General features: G+C 44.3%; 1 protein-coding gene across 11 annotated transcripts in view; it reads left to right on the forward strand.

Annotated features, from left to right (window-relative positions):
- The first annotated feature begins 225 nt into the window (after positions 1–225).
- The window catches only part of LOC147015096 (ras-specific guanine nucleotide-releasing factor 1-like), a 167416-nt gene continuing 144919 nt past the window's right edge, over positions 226–22722 (forward strand). For 2 of the 11 annotated variants that reach the window (XM_085849517.1, XM_085849518.1), the window contains exon 1: positions 230–1566. In XM_085849517.1, coding sequence (XP_085705643.1) covers positions 1042–1566 — 525 coding nt within the window. In that variant the 5' untranslated portion in view covers positions 230–1041. Of the gene's footprint in view, positions 1587–19397; positions 19544–20925; positions 20970–22722 lie in introns of those variants that run through there. The other 9 variants (XR_015050216.1, XM_085849519.1, XM_085849521.1 and 6 more) reach the window with 9 other exon arrangements.

The raw sequence follows: 22722 nt of genomic DNA on the forward strand, positions 1-22722 counted from the left end.
AGCGATACCGTTTCTTCACGACTACCGGTGCTTCATTGACCTTCACATTGAAGGAGTCTCTGATGTCGATTCCCTGCCTCCTGGTCCAGTCGTTCGTAGCAGCCAATCTGCATCGACTAAAATCAAGGAAGCATGAATCACGGTCGATGTAAATCTATGAGGTTGACCACCACCTCCCTTCCACCCTCCAGGTGGAAACCACAGCAACATGGCACGACCAGACCAGACCGGACGCTTTCAGGGTTGGCACTCGGTGTACGCCGGGATCTGAATGGGGGATCTGAGCGTCGTGAGACACGTGCTCAGAAGGGAACTCGTCTCCAGGGGAAGGTGGTGCACACGATCCACCTAAAGGAACCGCAGCACAAACCGAACGGCCGGAGCCCACGCTTGTGCAACATGCGTCACGTGTACGAGGAGTTGGGGAGGAGGAGGGAGAGGGAAAGTGGGTCCGGTGCTTCGATTCCCTCCACCTCCTGCATTCCGTGTCACATCGACGCCTCTTTATCCGTTGTAATTATAGCCATCGTCAAAGGTGTTTTTCTTGGCTTTTCTGCCCATCGAGGAAAAGCGCGGCGGCAACGTCCGTGCGGTGCAGGGGATAAAGGGCGCGGGTGTGATCGGCCATCGCTTTGAGGATCCGTTTGCACGCCGTGGTGAAAGGACGGCGGGCTGGGGTCCTCATCGGTGTGCCGGAGTCGTTATCCGTGCAGAGACGATGAGAGCACCTTCTCGGTGGAGACCCTGAGGAGATGATGTCGCCGTGGCTTTGGGGACTCTGCGCACGGAAGGCGCCGATCGTCTGACAGGCGAGGCCGCCGATCGAGACATCCAAGTGCAGTGGAAGAATCTGAGGACATTGTTTCCTCTTTCTCCTTTTTTAGAATCTGAGGGTTCTGTGTCGGATTACGCCCCAGATTGGTGTGCGTGTGTCTGTCGGTCGTGAGGTAGACGAGGGCTCCAGTGAGATTGGCGGGAGTGCGGATTTGCTGGTGTTTGTTTTGCTTCGGTGAGGAGACAAGTTGGCATTTCCAGGACGCCATGCAGACTCCGATCCGCTACAACGACGGCCACGTCGCGCACCTCGCTCAGCGGGCTTTGCAACTTGGAGCCACCAAGGGCTTTCTGCACGTGGCAGCGATCCGGGTCGAAGCTCGTTCGCGACACGGTCATGGCGTCGAGGCGGCTCCAGAAATCGCGAGGGGTGGTGAACCCTCAGACTTTGGTGCGACGGACGTCGAAACTGAGAGCGGAAGAGAAATCGACGAAGACCCGATAATCCTCCCGCACATGTGGCCCACGCAAACGGACAGCTGGGAACCTGGAGACCTTGCGGAGCAGAGTGCGACCACCACTCTCGTGGGTCGCATGGTTCGGTGTTTCACCGTTTTGCACCAAAACTTGCTCTTCTGCTTCTTCAACGAGGCCACCCAGAAGCCCGGTGCGGTGTTTCTGCTTGAGGGCTGCAGGTGCGATGCTGGCGAGGAGCCGAGTGACGACCATGCCGGCGAGGAGCCGAGTGACGACCATGCCGGCGAGGAGCCGTTGCTGAATCGTCAGCCCGTCGTACGTCACAGCAACCACCGGTGTGGGGTCTTGCAGGGACGGGTGGTTCAACAGCGGTATGGGTCGTACGGATATGGGAGGTAGGGAAGTCGGGATATCGGCACAGAGGGGGCGGCGGTGGATCGAGCACAGCCTACAATGAAACCCCGAGTGTGATGGACACACACACACGCACACGCACACGTACACACATAAACGTACACACACACACGTACACACACACACACACACACACACACCCACACGTACACACACGCACACGTACATACACGTACACGTACACACACACACGTACACGTACACACATACACGTACACACACACACACGTACACACACACGTACACACATACACGTACACACACACGTACACACGTACACACACACACACGTACACACATACACGTACACACACACACACATACACGTACACATACACACATACACACACACACGTACACACACACACACATGTACACGTACACACATACACGTACACACACGCACACACACACGTACATACATACACGTACACACATACACGTACACACACACATACACACGTACACACACATGTACACACACACGTACACACACGTACACGTACACACGTACACACGTACACACATACACGTACACACACACACACACACACATACACGTACACATACACACATACACACATACACACACACGTACACACACACATGTACACGTACACACATACACGTACACACACGCACACACACACGTACATACATACACGTACACACATACACGTACACACACACATACACACGTACACACACATGTACACACACGTACACACACACACGTACACACATACACGTACACACACGTACACATATACACGTACACACATACACGTACACATACACACACACGTACACACACACACATACACGCACACACACACACACGTACACACAAACACGTACACACACACACACACACGTACATACGTACACGTACACACATACACGTACACACACGTACACACACACGTACACACATACGTACACACATGCATGTACACACATGCATGTACACACGTACACACACATACACGTACACACACACGTACACACGTACAAACATACACATACATGTACACATACACGTACACACACACACACGTACACACACATACACACATACACGTACACACACGTTCACACATACACGTACACACACAACATACACATACACACACGTACACACACATACACGTACACACACATACACGTACACACACACACACATACACACGTGCACACACACGTATACACACACACACTCGTGCACACTTACACACACGTACACACACACGTATACACACACGTATACACACACACTCGTGCACACGTACACACACATACACACACGTACACACACACACAAACATGCGTACACACACACACACGTACACACACATACATGTACACTCACACACATACACGTACACACACACGTGCACACACGTACATACACGTACACGTACACACACACACACATACACGTACACACACACGTACACACACGTACACACATACACGTACACACACACGTACACACGTACACACACACACGTACACACACGTACACACACACATACACGTACACACATACACGTACACACACACACACATACACGTACACACATACACGTACACACACGCACACACACACGTACATACATACACGTACACACACACATACACACATACGTACACACACACGTACACACACACGTACACACACGTACACGTACACACGTACACACACACGTACACACATACACGTACACACACACGTACACATATACACGTACACACATACACGTACACATACACACACACACGTACACACACACACACACACACATACTCACACACACACACACACACGTACACACAAACACGTACACACACACGTACATACGTACACGTACACACATACACGTACACACACGTACACACACACACACGTACACACACACATACATGTGCACACATACACGTACACACACGTACACACACATACACGTACACACACATACATGTGCACACATACACGTACACACACGTACACACACATACACGTACACACACACACACGTACACACACATACACGTACACACACACGTACACACACATACACGTACACACACACGTACACTCACACACATACACACGTGCACACACAGGTATACACACACACACTCGTGCACACTTACACACACGTACACACACACGTATACACACACGTATACACACACGTATACACACACTCGTGCACATGTACACACACATACACACACGTACACACACACACACAAACATGCATACACACATACACACACACACACACACACACACACACACGTACACACACATACACGTACACTCACACACATACACGTACACACACACACGTACACACACACGTACACACACACACACACATCATCTGATCGCATGCAACGCGACGTGGCGATTGGGTTTGCTTGTCTCAAATGCAAAAGCTGCACGTGCACCTCCTCTCGCAGCACAAACGTGCACCTCTTTTTGCAGCATAGACGTGCACTTCTTTTTTCAGCACGGACGTGCACTTCTTTTGCAGCACGGACGTGCACTTCTTTTAGGAGAACGGACGTGTACTTCTTTTAGGAGCACGGACGTGCACCTACTTTAGCAGCACAGACGTGCACTTCTTTTAGGAGCACAGACGTGCACTTCTTTTAGGAGCAAGGACGTGCACCTCCTTTATCAGCACGGACGTGCACCTCCTTTATCAGCACGGACGTGCACCTCCTTTATCAGCACGGACGTGCACCTCCTTTATCAGCACGGCCGTGCACCTCCTTTATCAGCACGGACGTGCACCTCCTTTTTCCCCATGGATAAGCAACTGGGTGTGCGCACGATGCCAAAACAGCATTGAAGGCGGATGCGACGTGCCGATCGCGATTCAGACTCTCGTTCCATCTGAGTGTTGTGAAGGATCTTCCTTCGAGTCAGCTGACATTTGACCCCATCATCCGGACACGTGATACTCCACACACTTTCCTGGTGCACAATGACGTTTCTTTGCACATCGTATGTCTGACTTTAAATCGTATGTCTGACGTTCTGGGTCATCCCTCTGTTCAGGCACGTTCGTGATTTCCTTTTAAATACGTGAGATGCACAATGGGATAGATAGTAACAACACTCATCGACATCTCAAACAACAAAACATCACACATCAACAACAACTAAACTAATGAAATCTCAAACAACAAAACATCACACATCAACAACATCTCAAACAACAAAACATCACACATCAACAACATCTCAAACAACAAAACATCACACATCAACAACATCTCAAACAACAAAACATCACACATCAACAACATCTCAAACAACAAAACATGCACATTGACAACATCTCATCCAATGAAATCTCAAACAACAAAACATGCACATTGACAACATCTCATCCAATGAAATCTCAAACAACAAAACATCACACATCAACAACAACTAAACTAATGACATCTCAAACAACAAAACATCACACATCAACAACATCTCAAACAACAAAACATCACACGTCAACAACATCTCAAACAACAAAACATCACACATCAACAACATCTCAAACAACAAAACATGCACATTGACAACATCTCAACCAATGAAATGTCAAACAACAAAAAACATCACATATCAACAACACCTCAACCAATGAAATCTCAAACAACAAAACATCAAACATCAACAAGATCTCAACCAATGAAATCTCAAACAACAAAACATGCACATTGACAACATCTCATCCAATGAAATCTCAAACAACAAAACATCGCATATCAACAACATCTCAACCAATGAAATCTCAAACAACAAAACATGCACATTGACAGCATCTCATCCAATGAAATCTCAAACAACAAAACATGCACATTGACAACATCTCATCCAATGAAATCTCAAACAACAAAACATCGCATATCAACAACATCTCAACCAATGAAATCTCAAACAACAAAACATGCACATTGACAACATCTCATCCAATGAAATCTCAAACAACAAAACATCACACATCAACAACATCTCAAACAATGAAATCTCAAACAACAAAACATGCACATTGACAACATCTCATCCAATGAAATCTCAAACAACAAAACATCACAGATCAACAACATCTCAAACAACAACACATGCACATTGACAACATCTCAACCAATGAAATGTCAAACAACAAAAAAAATCACATATAAACAACACCTCAACCAATGAAATGTCAAACAACAAAACATCACATATCAACAACATCTCAACCAATGAAATCTCAAACAACAAAACATGCACATGGACAACATCTCATCCAATGAAATCTCAAACAACAAAACATCACACATCAACAATACCTCAACCAATGAAATCTCAAACAACCAAACATCACATATCAACAACATCTCAACCAATGAAATCTCAAACAACAAAACATGCACATTGACAACATCTCATCCAATGAAATCTCAAACAACAAAACATGCACATTGACAACATCTCATCCAATGAAATCTCAAACAACAAAACATCACACATCAACAACATCTCAACCAATGAAATCTCAAACAACAAAACATCACATATCAACAACATCTCAACCAATGAAATCTCAAACAACAAAACATGCACATGGACAACATCTCATCCAATGAAATCTCAAACAACAAAACATCACACATCAACAATACCTCAACCAATGAAATCTCAAACAACCAAACATCACATATCAACAACATCTCAACCAATGAAATCTCAAACAACAAAACATGCACATTGACAACATCTCATCCAATGAAATCTCAAACAACAAAACATGCACATTGACAACATCTCATCCAAAGAAATCTCAAACAACAAAACATCACACATCAACAACATCTCAACCAATGAAATCTCAAACAACAAAACATGCACATTGACAACATCTCATCCAATGAAATCTCAAACAACAAAACATCACACATCAACAACATCTCAAACAACAAAACATCACACGTCAACAACATCTCAAACAACAAAACATCACACATCAACAACATCTCAAACAACAAAACCTGCACATTGACAACATCTCAACCAATGAAATGTCAAACAACAAAAAAACATCACATATCAACAACACCTCAACCAATGAAATCTCAAACAACAAAACATCAAACATCAACAAGATCTCAACCAATGAAATCTCAAACAACAAAACATGCACATTGACAACATCTCATCCAATGAAATCTCAAACAACAAAACATTGCATATCAACAACATCTCAACCAATGAAATCTCAAACAACAAAACATGCACATTGACAACATCTCATCCAATGAAATCTCAAACAACAAAACATCACACATCAACAACATCTCATCCAATGAAATCTCAAACAACAAAACATGCACATTGACAACATCTCATCTAATGAAATCTCAAACAACAAAACATCACACATCAACAACATCTCAACCAATGAAATCTCAAACAACAAAACATGCACATTGACAACATCTCATCCAATGAAATCTCAAACAACAAAACATCACACATCAATAACATCTCAAACAACAAAACATGCACATTGACAACATCTCAACCAATGAAATGTCAAACAACAAAAAAACATCACATATAAAAACACCTCAACCAATGAAATGTCAAACAACAAAAAAACATCACGTATCAACAACACCTCAACCAATGAAATGTCAAACAACAAAAAACATCACGTATCAACAACACCTCAACCAATGAAATGTCAAACAACAAAAAACATCACGTATGAACAACACCTCAACCAATGAAATCTCAAACAACAAAACATCAAACATCAACAAGATCTCAACCAATGAAATCTCAAACAACAAAACATGCGCATTGACAACATCTCATCCAATGAAATCTCAAACAACAAAACATCGCATATCAACAACATCTCAACCAATGAAATCTCAAACAACAAAACATGCACATTGACAACTTCTCATCCAATGAAATCTCAAACAACAAAACATGCACATTGACAACATCTCATCCAATGAAATCTCAAACAACAAAACATCGCATATCAACAACATCTCAACCAATGAAATCTCAAACAACAAAACATGCACATTGACAACATCTCATCCAATGAAATCTCAAACAACAAAACATCACACATCAACAACATCTCATCCAATGAAATCTCAAACAACAAAACATGCACATGGACAACATCTCATCCAATGAAATCTCAAACAACAAAACATCACACATCAACAACATCTCAACCAATGAAATCTCAAACAACAAAACATGCACATTGACAACATCTCATCCAATGAAATCTCAAACAACAAAACATCACACATCAACAACATCTCAAACAACAACACATGCACATTGACAACATCTCAACCAATGAAATGTCAAACAACAAAAAAACATCACATATAAACAACACCTCAACCAATGAAATGTCAAACAACAAAAAAACATCACGTATCAACAACACCTCATCCAATGAAATCTCAAACAACAACAAAACATCACGTATCAACAACACCTCATCCAATGAAATCTCAAACAACAAAACATCACACATCAACAATACCTCAACCAATGAAATCTCAAACAACCAAACATCACATATCAACAACATCTCAACCAATGAACTGTGAAACAACAAAACAACACATATCAACAACATCTCAACCAATGAACTGTGAAACAACGAAACATCACACATCGACAACAGCTTAAGGAACAACATAACACTGCACAATGACCACTCAACCAAGAAAATTTCAAACAGCAACAATACAACACACAGGAATCGTTGAGTACTGCACAGTCGTAACATTGCTCCATACTAGTAGTACAGTACTGCCGAGTAACACTGTACCATGTGAGTAGTACAGTACTGCAGAGTAACACTGTACCATATGAGTAGTACAGTACTGCAGAGTAACACTGTACCATGTGAGTAGTACAGTACCATTGAGTAACACTGTACCATGTGAGTAGTACAGTACCATTGAGTAACACTGTACCATGTGAGTAGTACATAAGGTTGAGTAACACTGTATACTATGTCAGTATTACTGTAGGTAACACTGTACCACAGGAGTAGTTGAGTACTGCACAGTCATAACATCGCTCCATGCGAGTAGTACAGTACTGCAGAGTAACACTGTATACCATGTGAGTAGTACAGTAACGTTGAGTAACACTGTATACCATGCCAGTATTACTGTAGGTAACACTGTACCATGTGAGTAGTACATAAGGTTGAGTAACACTGTATACTATGTCAGTATTACTGTAGGTAACACTGTACCACAGGAGTAGTTGAGTACTGCACAGTCGTAACATCGCTCCATGCGAGTAGTACAGTACTGCAGAGTAACACTGTATACCATGTGAGTAGTACAGTACCGTTGAGTAACACTGTATACCATGCCAGTATTACTGTAGGTAACACTGTACCACAGGAATCGTTGAGTACTACACAGTCGTAACATTGCTCCATACTAGTAGTACAGTACTGCAGAGTAACACTGTACCATGTGAGTAGTACAGTACTGCAGAGTAACACTGTACCATGTGAGTAGTACAGTACCGTTGAGTAACACTGATATACCATGTCAGTATTACTGTAGGTAACACTGTACCACAGGAATCGTTGAGTACTACACGGTCGTAACATTGCTCCATACAAGTCGTACAGTACTGCAGAGTAACACTGAAGCATGTGCGTAGTACAGTACCATTGAGTAACACTGTATACCATGTCAGTATTACTGTAGGTGACACTGTACCACAGGAATCGTTGAGTACTGCACAGTCGTAACATTGCTCCAAGCGAGTAGTGTAGTACTGCAGAGTAACACTGTACCATGTGAGTAGTACAGTACTGCAGAGTAACACTGTACCATGTGAGTAGTACAGTACTGCAGAGTAACAATGTACCATGTGAGTAGTACAGTACCGCAGAGTAACACTGTACCATGTGAGTAGTACAGTACCGCAGAGTAACACTACCATGTGAGTAGTACAGTACTGCAGAGTAACACTGTACCATGTGAGTAGTTCAGTATCGTTGAGTAACACTGTACCATGTGAGTAGTACAGTACCGCAGAGTAACACTACCATGTGAGTAGTACAGTACTGCAGAGTAACACTGTACCATGTGAGTAGTACAGTATCATTGAGTAACACTGTATACCATGTGAGTATTACTGTCAGTAACACTGTACCACACGAGTAGTACAGTACTGCGGAGTAACACTGTACCATGTGAGTAGTACAGTACTGCAGAGTAACACTGTACCATGTGAGTAGTACAGTACTCCAGAGTAACACTGTACCATGTGAGTAGTACAGTACTGCAGAGTAACACTGTACCATGTGAGTAGTACAGTACTGCAGAGTAACACTGTACCATGTGAGTAGTACAGTACTGCAGAGTAACACTGTACCATGTGAGTAGTACAGTACTGCAGAGTAACACTGTACCATGTGAGTAGTACAGTACTGCAGAGTAACACTGTACCATGTGAGTAGTACAGTACTGCAGAGTAACACTGTACCATGTGAGTAGTACAGTACTGCAGAGTAACACTGTACCATGTGAGTAGTACAGTACTGCAGAGTAACACTGTACCATGTGAGTAGTACAGTACTGCAGAGTAACACTGTACCATGTGAGTATTAGTCAGTAACACTGTACCATGTGAGTGGTACAGTACTGCAGAGTAACACTGTATACCATGTGAGTAGTTCAGTATCGTTGAGTAACACTGTACCATGTGAGTAGTACAGTACTGCAGAGTAACACTGTACCATGTGAGTAGTACAGTACTGCAGAGTAACACTGTACCATGTGAGTAGTACAGTACTGCAGAGTAACACTGTACCATGTGAGTAGTACAGTACTGCAGAGTAACACTGTACCATGTGAGTAGTACAGTACTGCAGAGTAACACTGTACCATGTGAGTAGTACAGTACTGCAGAGTAACATTGTACCATGTGAGTAGTACAGTACTGCAGAGTAACACTGTACCATGTGAGTAGTACAGTACTGCAGAGTAACACTGTACCATGTGAGTATTACTGTCAGTAACACTGTACCATGTGAGTGGTACAGTACTGCAGAGTAACACTGTATACCATGTGAGTAGTTCAGTATCGTTGAGTAACACTGTATACCATGTGAGTAGTTCAGTATCGTTGAGTAACACTGTATACCATGTGAGTATTACTGTCAGTAACACTGTACCATGTGAGTGGTACAGTACTGCAGAGTAACACTGTACCATGTGAGTAGTTCAGTATCGTTGAGTAACACTGTATACCATGTGAGTATAACTGTCAGTAACACTGTACCATGTGAGTGGTACAGTACTGCAGAGTAATACTGTACCATGTGAGTAGTTCAGTATCGTTGAGTAACACTGTATACCATGTGAGTATTACTGTCAGTAACACTGTACCACACGAGTAGTACAGTACTGCACAGGGCCACTTCCATGTAAAATGTTACCCTCGCACCAAAAAATAAAAGTTCATCATTTACCAAAATTTTTATGGCATTGAACAGGACATTATCCTCGTTTTCAAAATTGATTTGCATTTTGCTGCGATCCTGCTGTCACGTGATTTGGCGGCCATCTTGTTTTTGCGTGAAATTCGATCCCAGGTTTGTGGTAAATCTGTCTTCTTTTATCTTCCATGATAAGCATATTTTATCTGTGCAATGCATCCATTCGGTGTTTTGAATAAAGCAGGAATATCAGTGAATTCCATGACGCTGATTTGATGTTGTATAATTTACCAGTCGGCACAACGTGGGTTCCAAAAACTTATGACTGATTTGTTTGTGTTCCGTCTGTTACGAAATTTCGATATTTTTTATTTTTTACATCGCCACAGAAATGGTAATCCAGTGACATGTTTTATTCTCTTATTAGGGACTATATGATGTCCCTTCGGCATAGTGGGGCCCATGTAATATATCAAGTCTGAATTTTATCAGCGTAAACTGATGTAACAATTCTGACTGTAACTGGCGTAACATTAAGAAGTTACCTCAGTTACGTAGAAGAGTATTACATTGACACCGCTAAATCTGCTCCCATTGGTTTCAGATGGTGAAATCTGCTAAAGAACGTATGAAAAAAATACCGTGCTAATATGACTGATGAAAAACGCAGTTTGGCGATCAGCAAGAATGCCACCCAGCAGAGGAGACGTCGGGAAAAATGGGATGAGAAGAAAAAGCAGCAGGAGAATGCCAGCGCCAAACTCCGCATGCAGAAAATGAGAGCCCGGAGGAAGGACGCAGCGACTCAAGTGAACAATCATAGTACGCCCTTAAAAAGCTTTCCTTCAGCTCAGAGTCTGGGGAAAGCTATGGAACGCGTGAGGAACGCTCTTCCTGGGAGTCCGCGAAGGCAGGTCTGCATGTAGTGAAGAGACTAGCCAAAAAGTTTGGCCTAATTGCTAAACGAGGCCAGCCAAAACGCCCGGTCCCAGTGATGGCAGAGACAGAAGAGGTCGTCCGCGCATTCTATCTCAGCGATGAGATATCTCGGCAGCAACCTGGAAACAGAGACTGCATTACCATAAAGAGGGATGGAAAACAGATAAAGAGGCAGAAGAAGACCCTTATTATGACTGTCGTGGAGGCATTCAGGCAGTTGAAGAAAGAATACCCGAATCTTAAAATGGAAAAGTCCAAGTTTGCGGCGTTACGCCCAGCGAACGTAGTGTCGGTGTCCGAAAAAGACCAAAACGTTTGTTGCTGCCAATACCACGAAAACTTTGAACTGCTCCTCAATGGCATCCGGAAACATCTTCCAAATGTACCACCTGCAGAAACATTGATTGAACTGACCGTGTGTGGCTGGCACATGGATTGGTATACAGGGGAGTGTGATAACTGCATATAATTCAGCATGGTAGTTGATGATCTGTTCGGTATCAGTGAACGTGCTGAAACTGTCATTGAGTACTACCAGTGGAACGATCAATATCGGAAGGAGATCGTGGCTTCATCACTGGGTGAAGCAAAGGCAGCACTCGTGGAGCAGTCGGGCGTCATGAGGAGACGTGTCTTCTGAGCTAAAACCCAGTTGCGAGTGATAAAGGTACTGAAGGGGCAGCTGACGGAAGGGGAGGTGCTGTTGCAGGAGGACTTCTCCGAAAACTATAACATCAAACAGCAGAACGAGGTAATGTCAGCACATTGGGTGTCTACTGGTGTGACGCTCTTCACCGCAGTCCTAAATACCACAGATGGTATCAAATACCACGGAAATACCACGGATCATTCGTGATGGTAAGTGACGAACTTTACCACGACAAATATGCAGAGGCTGCATTCAACCGGAAAATCTTAGAACTGGCTAATGCTGATGGAAGAATCAAACACCTGCACATGCTCACCGATGGCGCAGGAAGCCAATTTAAAAACCGGTTCACCCTGAGTCTCCTGAATTGGCCTTCAAAAATGCACGAGGAGTTGGAGAAGGTAGACTGGTCTTTCTTTGGCACTGCGCATGGTAAAGGGCCTGTCGATGGTGGAAGTGGGACAGTAAAGCGAGCAGTCTGGAGGAGAACCCTACAAGGCAGAACTCTCATTGGTAACGCTGCTGAATTTGCAGAAGTCGCGAAGGAGGCGCGTCCGAATGTGACTGTCATGTATGTGCCTGCAAGCGAGGTGGCAGAGGTGAAAACGCAGCTTGATGAACTATGGGATCACCATAAGCCCACCGCCATCCCACAGTTGAGAGCCCATCATTTTTCTATCCCGATGCTGATTCTCGGGGCTCGCTGCAAGTGGCGATTGTTAGTCCATTCGCCGCCGTATCAAGTCACGCACAACCAGCCATCGAGGCAGTTCCACCGCACACGCCATCTCAGTCGGTAGTCCCACCGCCCACGCCATCTCAGTCGGTAGTGGCCCCAGATGTGCCATTCCTAGACAATGTGGAGAAAGTGGTTATCGAATCGGAGGCATACTATGCCGTCGACTTCATCGATCGATTTTACATTGGCCGCACTCTCAGGAGAAGTGACCGTGATGGTTTCTGGGACATGAAGTTTTGGCACCAGGCCACAGTGGGTGGGGTTACATCTTTCAAGTGGCCCGCAGCCGATGACCTTGACACTGTCCACGAATCTGTCATTTTCTCTGGACCGGTTGCTCTACAAGGGATGGTAACATTCAAAGTCCCCTCCCTGGAGGACATAAAGAGCGCTTTTGAGAGGATACAACTTTTGATTGCTAGTTTGCCCCAAGTTGTTTGATTCAATCTTTTTCTATGCTGTTTGGATTTCTTGCACACGTTTATTCGTTCAAAACACATTTTGTTGGCCTCGAATCTACTGTCTAACAGTGAGCAGATGCCCACTTATGCACCAGGAAGAGGAGGACTGTGAAGTGAATTTCGTTTACTTGTTAATTTGTTAAAGTCAGGTCGTGTTTATGATCATATAGTAATCATACAGGAATCTGAAATGTAAAGTTCGTCGCAGGAGTTACGTCAGTTACGTTCTGTTGTTACGTCAGTTACATGACCAATGTCACGTGACGCTCCACAGTGGGTATTGATTAATTTAAGTTGATGGCTGTATGTTGCTAGAGAACATGTATAATAGCACTGTCCCTGCCATTGATGATCAGTTGCCTCCAATTGAGAGAATTAGACCATGTTTTTGGGATACCCCAAGGGGGGTGATATTTCTCGTTACGTCAGTTACGACGATTTGAATTTTGAAAACAAATGATATTGAATCTTGCAATCCAGAAAGTTTTGGCATATTTGATGAGCCTGCACCCACTGACAATATGAGCAAAACATTTTAATTTAAGGACTTCCCATTACATAGAAGTTTTGCTAAAATTACTTAGAAATCGGTCTAAATTTTACGTCAGTTACGGTGGAATTGGCCACAGTCGTAACATTGCTCCATGCGAGTACTACAGTACTGCAGAGTAACACTGTACGACATGAGTAGTACAGTACTGCAGAGTAACACTGTACCACACGAGTAGTACAGTACTGCAGAGTAACACTGTACCCAGCGAGTGGTACAGTACTGCAGAGTAACACTGTACCATGTGAGTAGTACAGTACCGCAAAGTAAGTGTTTGTCTGTTTGTCTGTCTGTTTGTCGCCTACAGGTCGCAATTCTAAACCGATCTTCACGTAACTTCACCACATGGTAGAGTTTGTCATAAGGATGAAGCCAATTATTTATAATGTCAACATAGACCAAAAGGTCAACATTGGTCAACAATTTAGGTGAGATTTTTAAATCCTCAATTTTCATCCGATTGACTTGAAATTTGAAGAGGATTTATACTTTCAGGTCACTGAATTAAACCAGCCAATTACTTTTTAATTAAACATACACCAAAAGGTCAACAAAGGCCCAAGGTTAACAACTAGGGAGGTATTTCTAAAATCCTCAATTTTCATCCGATTGACTTGAAATTTGAAGAGGATTTATATTTCAGGTCACTGAGTTAAACCAACAAATTATTTTTGAGGTCAACATCGACCAAAAGGTCAGGTTAGGTCAGGTATGGGAGCATGTGCCAGAACAGCACGTCGCTGCGTCCACTTTCCGCCGGTACTCCAGGGGCCTCCGTCTGGCCATCCCCCAGGCAGATGCCAGGCCCATCCCCATCTCCTTAAGATGATTGTCAACCTGCTGCAACCACGAGGCACGTGGTCGGCCCACTGGCCTCCTCCACTCATGAGACTCCCTCGCTGAGAGAATCTGGTGAGCAGGATCAGCGTCAGGAAAACGAGCCACATGTCCATACAGCCCCAACTGACGCTCACGGACCATGCAGGTAACAAATCTCATCCGAGTCTCTCTCAGCAACCGCTCGTTGCACACAAAATCCGACCAGCGATAGCCAAGGATTCTCCGAAGACACCTGGTACCAAAGGAATTAAGTCTCCGTCTCAGATCCTTGGTCAGAGTCCAAGTCTCGCATCCATAGAGCAAGACTGGAAGTATCAAGGACCTGAAGACTCGGACTTTCGTCCTCCCGCACAGGTACCGGCAGCGCCACACCGCATGATCCAGTGAATCCATGACTCCCCAGGCCCGACCCAGACGTCTATTGACCTCTGACTCACAGCCAGCAGAGACATGAATATCACTGCCAAGGTAAGTGAATCTCTCCACGACCTCAACATCCTCACCACAAACAGACACAGATAGGACAGCAGCATCCAAGATGTCACCGAAAGCCTGGATCTTAGTTTTGACCCAAGAAACCCGTAATCCCAGCGGCTCCGACTCCTCATTCAGCACCTCGAGGGCCCCCAAAAGGATATCTAAAGTCTCCGCAAAGATGACTGCATCATCTGCAAAATCAAGGTCCGAGATCTTGACATTCCCAAACGATGCACCGCAGCTTGATCTCTCCGACATCCTCCCTAAAATCCAGTCCATACAAGTGCTGAAAAGTGTGGGGGCCAGTACATGTCGAGATCAGGGTCTGCAATCAAGCAATGACTACACCAATCGTCGTAGAGAAGAGCGTTTAATGCGCATCAAAAGTGTACACGAGAGTAGAAAGGCACAGAATACCTACAGTATACCAGCTCAGTCAAAACTCTGGCCTGCAAGCGGTTTGGTTTACTTTATATATACTTTTCCTGCTCATCTGGTTTCTTTGAAAGTAACAACACCCCAGCAAATATTCTCTCCTGGCCTGACAAAGCATTTATCTTTTCACAAGCAAGAAGATCTGTTGTTGATCAGGCAGATCTTTATCAGAATATATATTATCGTCTCATTCTGCGACAAGATGTTCCCCTTTGAACTATACCAAGACAGTGCTGATTTATAATTGGGCTTCTCTGAGCCCAAGGCTCAAAGAATGTTGTTACAAGGGCCAACAAGAAAGCCAGATGTTCAGCTGCACGACAAAGAGACAGAGACAGAGACAGAGACAGAGAGAAAGAGACACAGAGAGAGAGAGAGAGAGAGAGAGAGAGAGAGAGAGAGAGAGAGAGAGAGAGAGAGAGAGAGAGAGAGAGAGAGAGAGAGAGAGAGAGAGAGAGAGAGAGAGAGAGAGAGAGAGATATATATATATATATATATATATATATATATATATATATATATATATATATATATATATATATATATATATATATGTATATAGCCGACTGGCTTTGATTACCAACAGTCAAAAATGGTAGCTTACTGAGAGCATCTTAAATGCTTTGGCTTCCTCAATTAAATGCTACATTCAATTTTAAGAAAAGGTAATCCTGTTAATTTGGCTGCTTTCATCTTGGGAGCTGTTCAACAGCTCCACATTTGCCCCTCTGTTACTTAGAAACATAGTGTAAAAGGAACACCACAATTATAATATTTTTTAGAGATGGGATCTTGATGGAGCGGCAAGGTGGTAAAAGGGAGTCTCGTCCAGAAGTGGCCCACTCTTATGAGTAGCTCCAAGTGGGTCATTACGTCACGAAAGCTCCGCCCGCACTTTCTTGCTTCATAGAAAAGCCCCCCCTCCACCATCCCGACCGGCCCATCAATACCCCACCCCTCTATAGAATAGTGGATACATTTCAACAATTATAACTTGAATATAGGTCATGAGGAAGCAAAAATTACCTTTCAAAAACAACTCACACAAAAATTATTTCACACACACAAAAAGATACATATATTTTCAACTAACTATGGTTCTTTATGAACAAGAATATAATTTTTTATAAACAATTAAGAATCAGCAAACAAGAATATAATTTTTATAAACAACCAGTAAGAATATATTTTTTTGCTATTTATCGTGTTCTTTATGAACCAACAAAAAGAATATCAGCAAATAAGAATATAATTTTTATAAACAACAAGTAAGAATCTATATATCGTGTTCTTTATGAACCAACAAAAAGAATATAATTTTATAAACTGCAAGCCAGAGTGAAAGAAAATTTTAAAGAAAAGTCCCAACATTTTCCAACAAGGCAATGTTTAGATAACATTTCTTTCCATCTTCGTCATCGGTGTGAGCAAGTCGAGACACTCATCCAATGTGAGTGTAAGCAGTGGGTCAACAGTCCCATTAAGTTCACAGTACTTTTCAAGGTCTATGGGTTGGGGAGGAAAACCAGAGTGAATTATCGGGGAGGGTAGAGACGGCGGAGGTGTTGGCAGCGGTTTGACCACAGCAACCACAGCAGGCTTCCCCAGGACCGTCTCCGGTTTTGTTGTTTTCTTTGCTGTAGAAGAACAATGTCTCACGCACTCCCTGATTAGATTTTTAATACAAGTGATGACAACAATCACTGCTATGAAGATCATGAGCCCTATAAACAACCAATGGATTATCCAGGCTCCCCAACTCCTCAATATTCCCTTCAACCAAGATCCCATTGACCATCCCTTGTTAAAATCATGATATTTTGCACCTTCGGCTTTAATTTTTTCAGCCAAATTATCAATTTCTTCTGAATTATCTGGAATGTATGTGCAGCATTCCACACCTATAACCGCACACGTCCCTCCTTTTTCTGCTAAAAGCATATCCAGAGCAATGCGGTTTTGCATCACGGTTGTCCGTATCGCTACCAGCTCGGCACTCGTTTTGTGAAATCCTTCGCTAGTGATATTAGCAAGCTTTTCCAAAGATGCTGCCAAATTGATAATTTCCCTTGCACTTTTGCCTGCTCCATAAAAGGGGAATGCAATCATGAAAAACCTCTCAACTTCTGAAATTCGCTCTTTTCGATCTGACCTGTGGTACAAAGGGTGATTGGTCAGTGATCCGAATCCTGGGTAGTATAAATCCCAAAAAACATGATCCCCTCCATCCCACTGGTAGCCATGAGTATGCCTTATACCCACACACAAAACATGTACCATTTAGGGGTGCCTGAGGTTCAAGCAGGTTATTTACTTCGATTTTTACAGGTATGGTTGTTCCATTAATTCGCCCTTTTATGGTCACCATTTCATCCCCATGTCTAGCATAGTACTGGCATGTTGATTCTCCTAAATGGGGTCCCCCCCCCTTGTCCTCTAACTAGACAAATCAATCCAATTTGTTTGTGCATGAGCTGAAAATGTGGGGGGTACTTTTCTAATCCCTCCCCCTTCTTCAATCCATCATAATTCATTACTTTTAGTGCTCTTTCCGGGCCCTGTCCCACAGCCTTTTGCTTAATAGTTCTGTACTTAGGGTACAATGCTCATAGCTCATACCAATGCTCATAGTTCGTGCAATTATAACCCCCCTTCTCCCAATTACTTTTTATTTCTATTATTCTACCTTCCACTGATGCCTTCTCTACTTTAGTTAAAACTGGTCTATCTTGTCTACGGACTATGTACCCATACATGTTCTCCCCCTGGAGTGGAACTGCAAACAAGGGTAATCCGTGTTTTGAGGAATGTGGAAGGTGTGAACACACCCAACACTCCCTTTTGTTCATTGTCCTAGCGTACTGTAGGGATAATGCCAGGTAAGTGTTCAGTGGATGATCAGTCAATTCTTTATGTAGGATTAGTTCTCGTCTCTTTCTTTTACCCATAGTTCTCTCATCATCAGTTTTTCCTTCATTATAACGCATGCAGCTCGTATTGTAAAATACCCACGTGCATCCAAGTGCACAAAAAAATACAGTCATGGTAAGATAGGTGTTGTTCATGTTGTCCCTGTCTCTGCTGGTATTGCAAGTTTACAATGTGTGGCATGTATCCAAGCCGTCTTACCCTCGCACTTTACCGCAGTCGGAGTAGTCAGCAGTACCTGAAATGGTCCTTTCCACCGAGGTTCCAAGGCTGTTTTCCTCGTGAAGTGTTTTATCAGTACGTAGTCTCCTGGCTGGAAGGCATGGTACGGCTCTTCCACTGGTTCGGGTAGGGCCTCCTTTACCCTTGTGTGTATCGCCCTTGCGATCCTGCAAAGCTGTTTACAAAATGTCAGCAAGTTCTCGTCCATCATTGTAATATCCAACTTATTCATGTTTGTGGGGGCGGTCACAGGCAGCCGCATTGGCCTTCCCATTAGTATTTCATGGGGGGATAACCCTGTTTTCCGGTTTACTGTCGATCGCATGCTCATTAGTGCCAAGGGTAATGCCTCTGGCCATTTTAACCCCGTCTCCGTTGTTATTTTAGCCAGTTTGTTCTTCAGTATTCCGTTTTGCCGTTCCACAGCACCTGCTGACTCTGGGTGATAAACACAATGAAATGTTTGTTTAATTCCCAGTGCTTTACACGCTGCCCGTGTTATTTCCCCCGTAAAATGTCCTCCTTGATCGTGAGACACTTTATGAGGAATGCCAAATTGGCAGAAAAAACTTTTTAACAGGTGCTTCACCACGGTAGCGGCATCAGCCTTTGCACATGGGTACGCCTCTACCCACTTAGTAAAAATGTCTACCACTACCAAAACATTGCTGAACCCGCCTGATGGAGGCATTTTTATAAAGTCTATTTGTAGGTACGTGAACGGTCCCCAAGGGGCTGGGTGAGCTCCCAGCACTCTTGTTTTTCCCTCCTTCTGCTGGTTGTTTTTGACATATTTGGCAACTCTTACACACCCCTTCTACTACTCCCCCAATTCCTGGTGCATACCAGGATTCTTGCACCTGTCTCACAGTCCCCCTCTTGCACACATGTCCATTTAAATGGGCCATGCGTGCAAGCCACGGTAGGATTTCAGTAGGTGCTATGACCTTTCCCCTATTAGACCATAGTCCGTCTGCATCCATTGTCCCTCCTGCAGCTTTCCATTTGTCACGATCATCCAGCGATGCTGCAGCTTGAATTGCAATAATATCTGACAAGCTATACTGATGCAGCTTAATTTGTTCCTTCGGTAGTCGTGCTGGCATTATCAAAGGAATAGGCAGACTAGCCGCCTCTTTTGCAGTTTTATCCACCTTGTCATTTCCTTTGTCAATATCCGTAGTGAGTTTCTGGTGTGCACGGCATTTAATTACCGCGACGTCTGCTGGTGCTGAGATACTTTTTAACAGCTCAGAAACTAAATCACCATTTTTTTATTGGTGTTCCTGCAGAGGTGAGAAACCCTCGCATTTTCCATATCGCACCTTTGTCATGTACCACACCAAAAGCATAATTAGAATCAGTGTATATATTTACCGCAATGTTAGCAGATAGTTCACATGCCCTTATCAGGGCACACAGCTCCGCCTGCTGGGCAGAAAAATGTGCAGGCAGGCGTCTCGCTTCAATAACTTTACTATGGGTGCACACGGCGTATCCTGCATGCCCCGAGCCGTCTCGGCCACGATAGGCCGAACCATCGATGAACAAGGTGAGGTCCGGGTGTTCCAAGGTTTGATCCTTGAGATCCGGGCGCACGGTGGATACTTCTTGTATTGCCTCTGTGCAGTCGTGAGCATCACCATCGTCTTTCGTTGGCAGCAAGGAAGCAGGATTAAGAACATCACATCTCTCAATCTGCAAATTTGGCTGGTGTAGGAGAGTCGTCTCATACTGCATCAGGCGTGTGTTGGTTAAATGTTGTGTTTGCTTTTGGGTTAATAAAGCCGCGACACAGTGGGGTACCCTTAGCGTGAGGGGGTGACCCATCACGATTTCTGCCGTGCGCTTAACTGCGTAGCTCGCTGCGGCCACCGCTTGCAAACAAAGAGGCAACCCACGTTCGACCGGGTCCAGCCTTCGGCTAAAATATGCAATTGGTCGCTGGCGGTCGCCGTGGGATTGTGTCAGCACAGCCTGCGCAAATCCTCTAGTTTCGTGAGAGTAAAGGAAGAATGGTTTCTCATAATCTGGCAGCCCCAACGCGGGAGCTGTCGAGAGTGCCGCTTTTAATTTGGTAAAATATTCCCCCATCTTCTCAGTCCACTCAATTACATTGGGCTGGTTTTTGCCCACCACAACATACAGTTCCTTTGTCAGAATTGCATAATCAACAATCCACTGTCTACAGTAGGTTGCCATACCTAAGAATCGCATCATCTGTTTCTTTGTGCGAGGGCATGGCACTTCCGAAATTGAAGTTATTCTCCCCTTATCCAATTCCCTCTTTCCTTGCGAAATGTGGTGTCTCAACTACTTAACCCTTTCCTTGACTAATTGCAACTTCTCTTTATTCACCTTGTGGCCTTTTCTTGCCAATGCCTGGAGCAGCTGCAGCGTATCTGTTTCACACGCTGCTTTGTTTGGGGAGCAAATGAGCAAATCATCCACATATTGTAGCAGCACTGATTCAAAGGGCGGAGGAGCTCCTTGTGAGCCAACGGCCATCCATATCTAGTGCCCAACTGTGTCTGCGGACGTCCTCCTGCAGTTGGGTCACTTCTTATTAGGAGGTTGGTGGCAGGATTTGCACTCCGGCCACCGTAAAACCCTTCATTCCGCAAAACGCAAAAACGCAAAAAAATCTGAAAACCCACTCCATGGGAGTACCTCCTGTGCAGCTTCCCTTCGCAGGGCAGCTCACCGGAAGACGGGATTGGGGCAAAGCCTTCGGGACCCCCAATCTTTGATAGGAGGGAAACCACGGGGTAACATCCCTGGGTCAGATTGCGGGAGAGTGTGTCGGAGTGGTGCTGAGGTGTCGTCCACCAGACGGCGGTCTCCTTGGGTTAACCTGAGGCGGTCCCTTCGGGTGGGTGCCTGGAATGTCCTATCCCTAAGAGAGGATGATCACCTGTCTCTGTTATCATCTGAGCTCAAGCGTTTGGACATCGGGATTGCAGCTCTCTCTGAGGTTCGGAGACCGGATTGCGGCGAAATAATGGTGGGTGGTTACACCTACTATTGGTCTGGTCGCTCTGATGGTTACCATACCCAAGGAGTTGCTGTAGCTGTGTCCAATAAGCTGACCCCAATGATAATTGAGGTAACACCAGTCAACGAGCGTATTATGAGATTAAGGATTCGTCACTCCTTAGGTGTCATTTCCCTGGTCTCTGTTTATGCTCCGACTGAGGCGAGTGATCTCACCGTGAAGGATGCATTCTACGCCACACTCGAGTCTGTGGTTGATCAGTGCCCCAGACAAGATACACTTCTCGTCTTGGGGGATTTCAATGCATCGA

Source organism: Eptatretus burgeri, chromosome 12, assembly GCF_056783735.1.
Source record: "Eptatretus burgeri isolate ZD-2024b chromosome 12, Ebu_testis_v1, whole genome shotgun sequence".
Classification (NCBI taxonomy): Eukaryota; Metazoa; Chordata; class Myxini; order Myxiniformes; family Myxinidae; genus Eptatretus; species Eptatretus burgeri.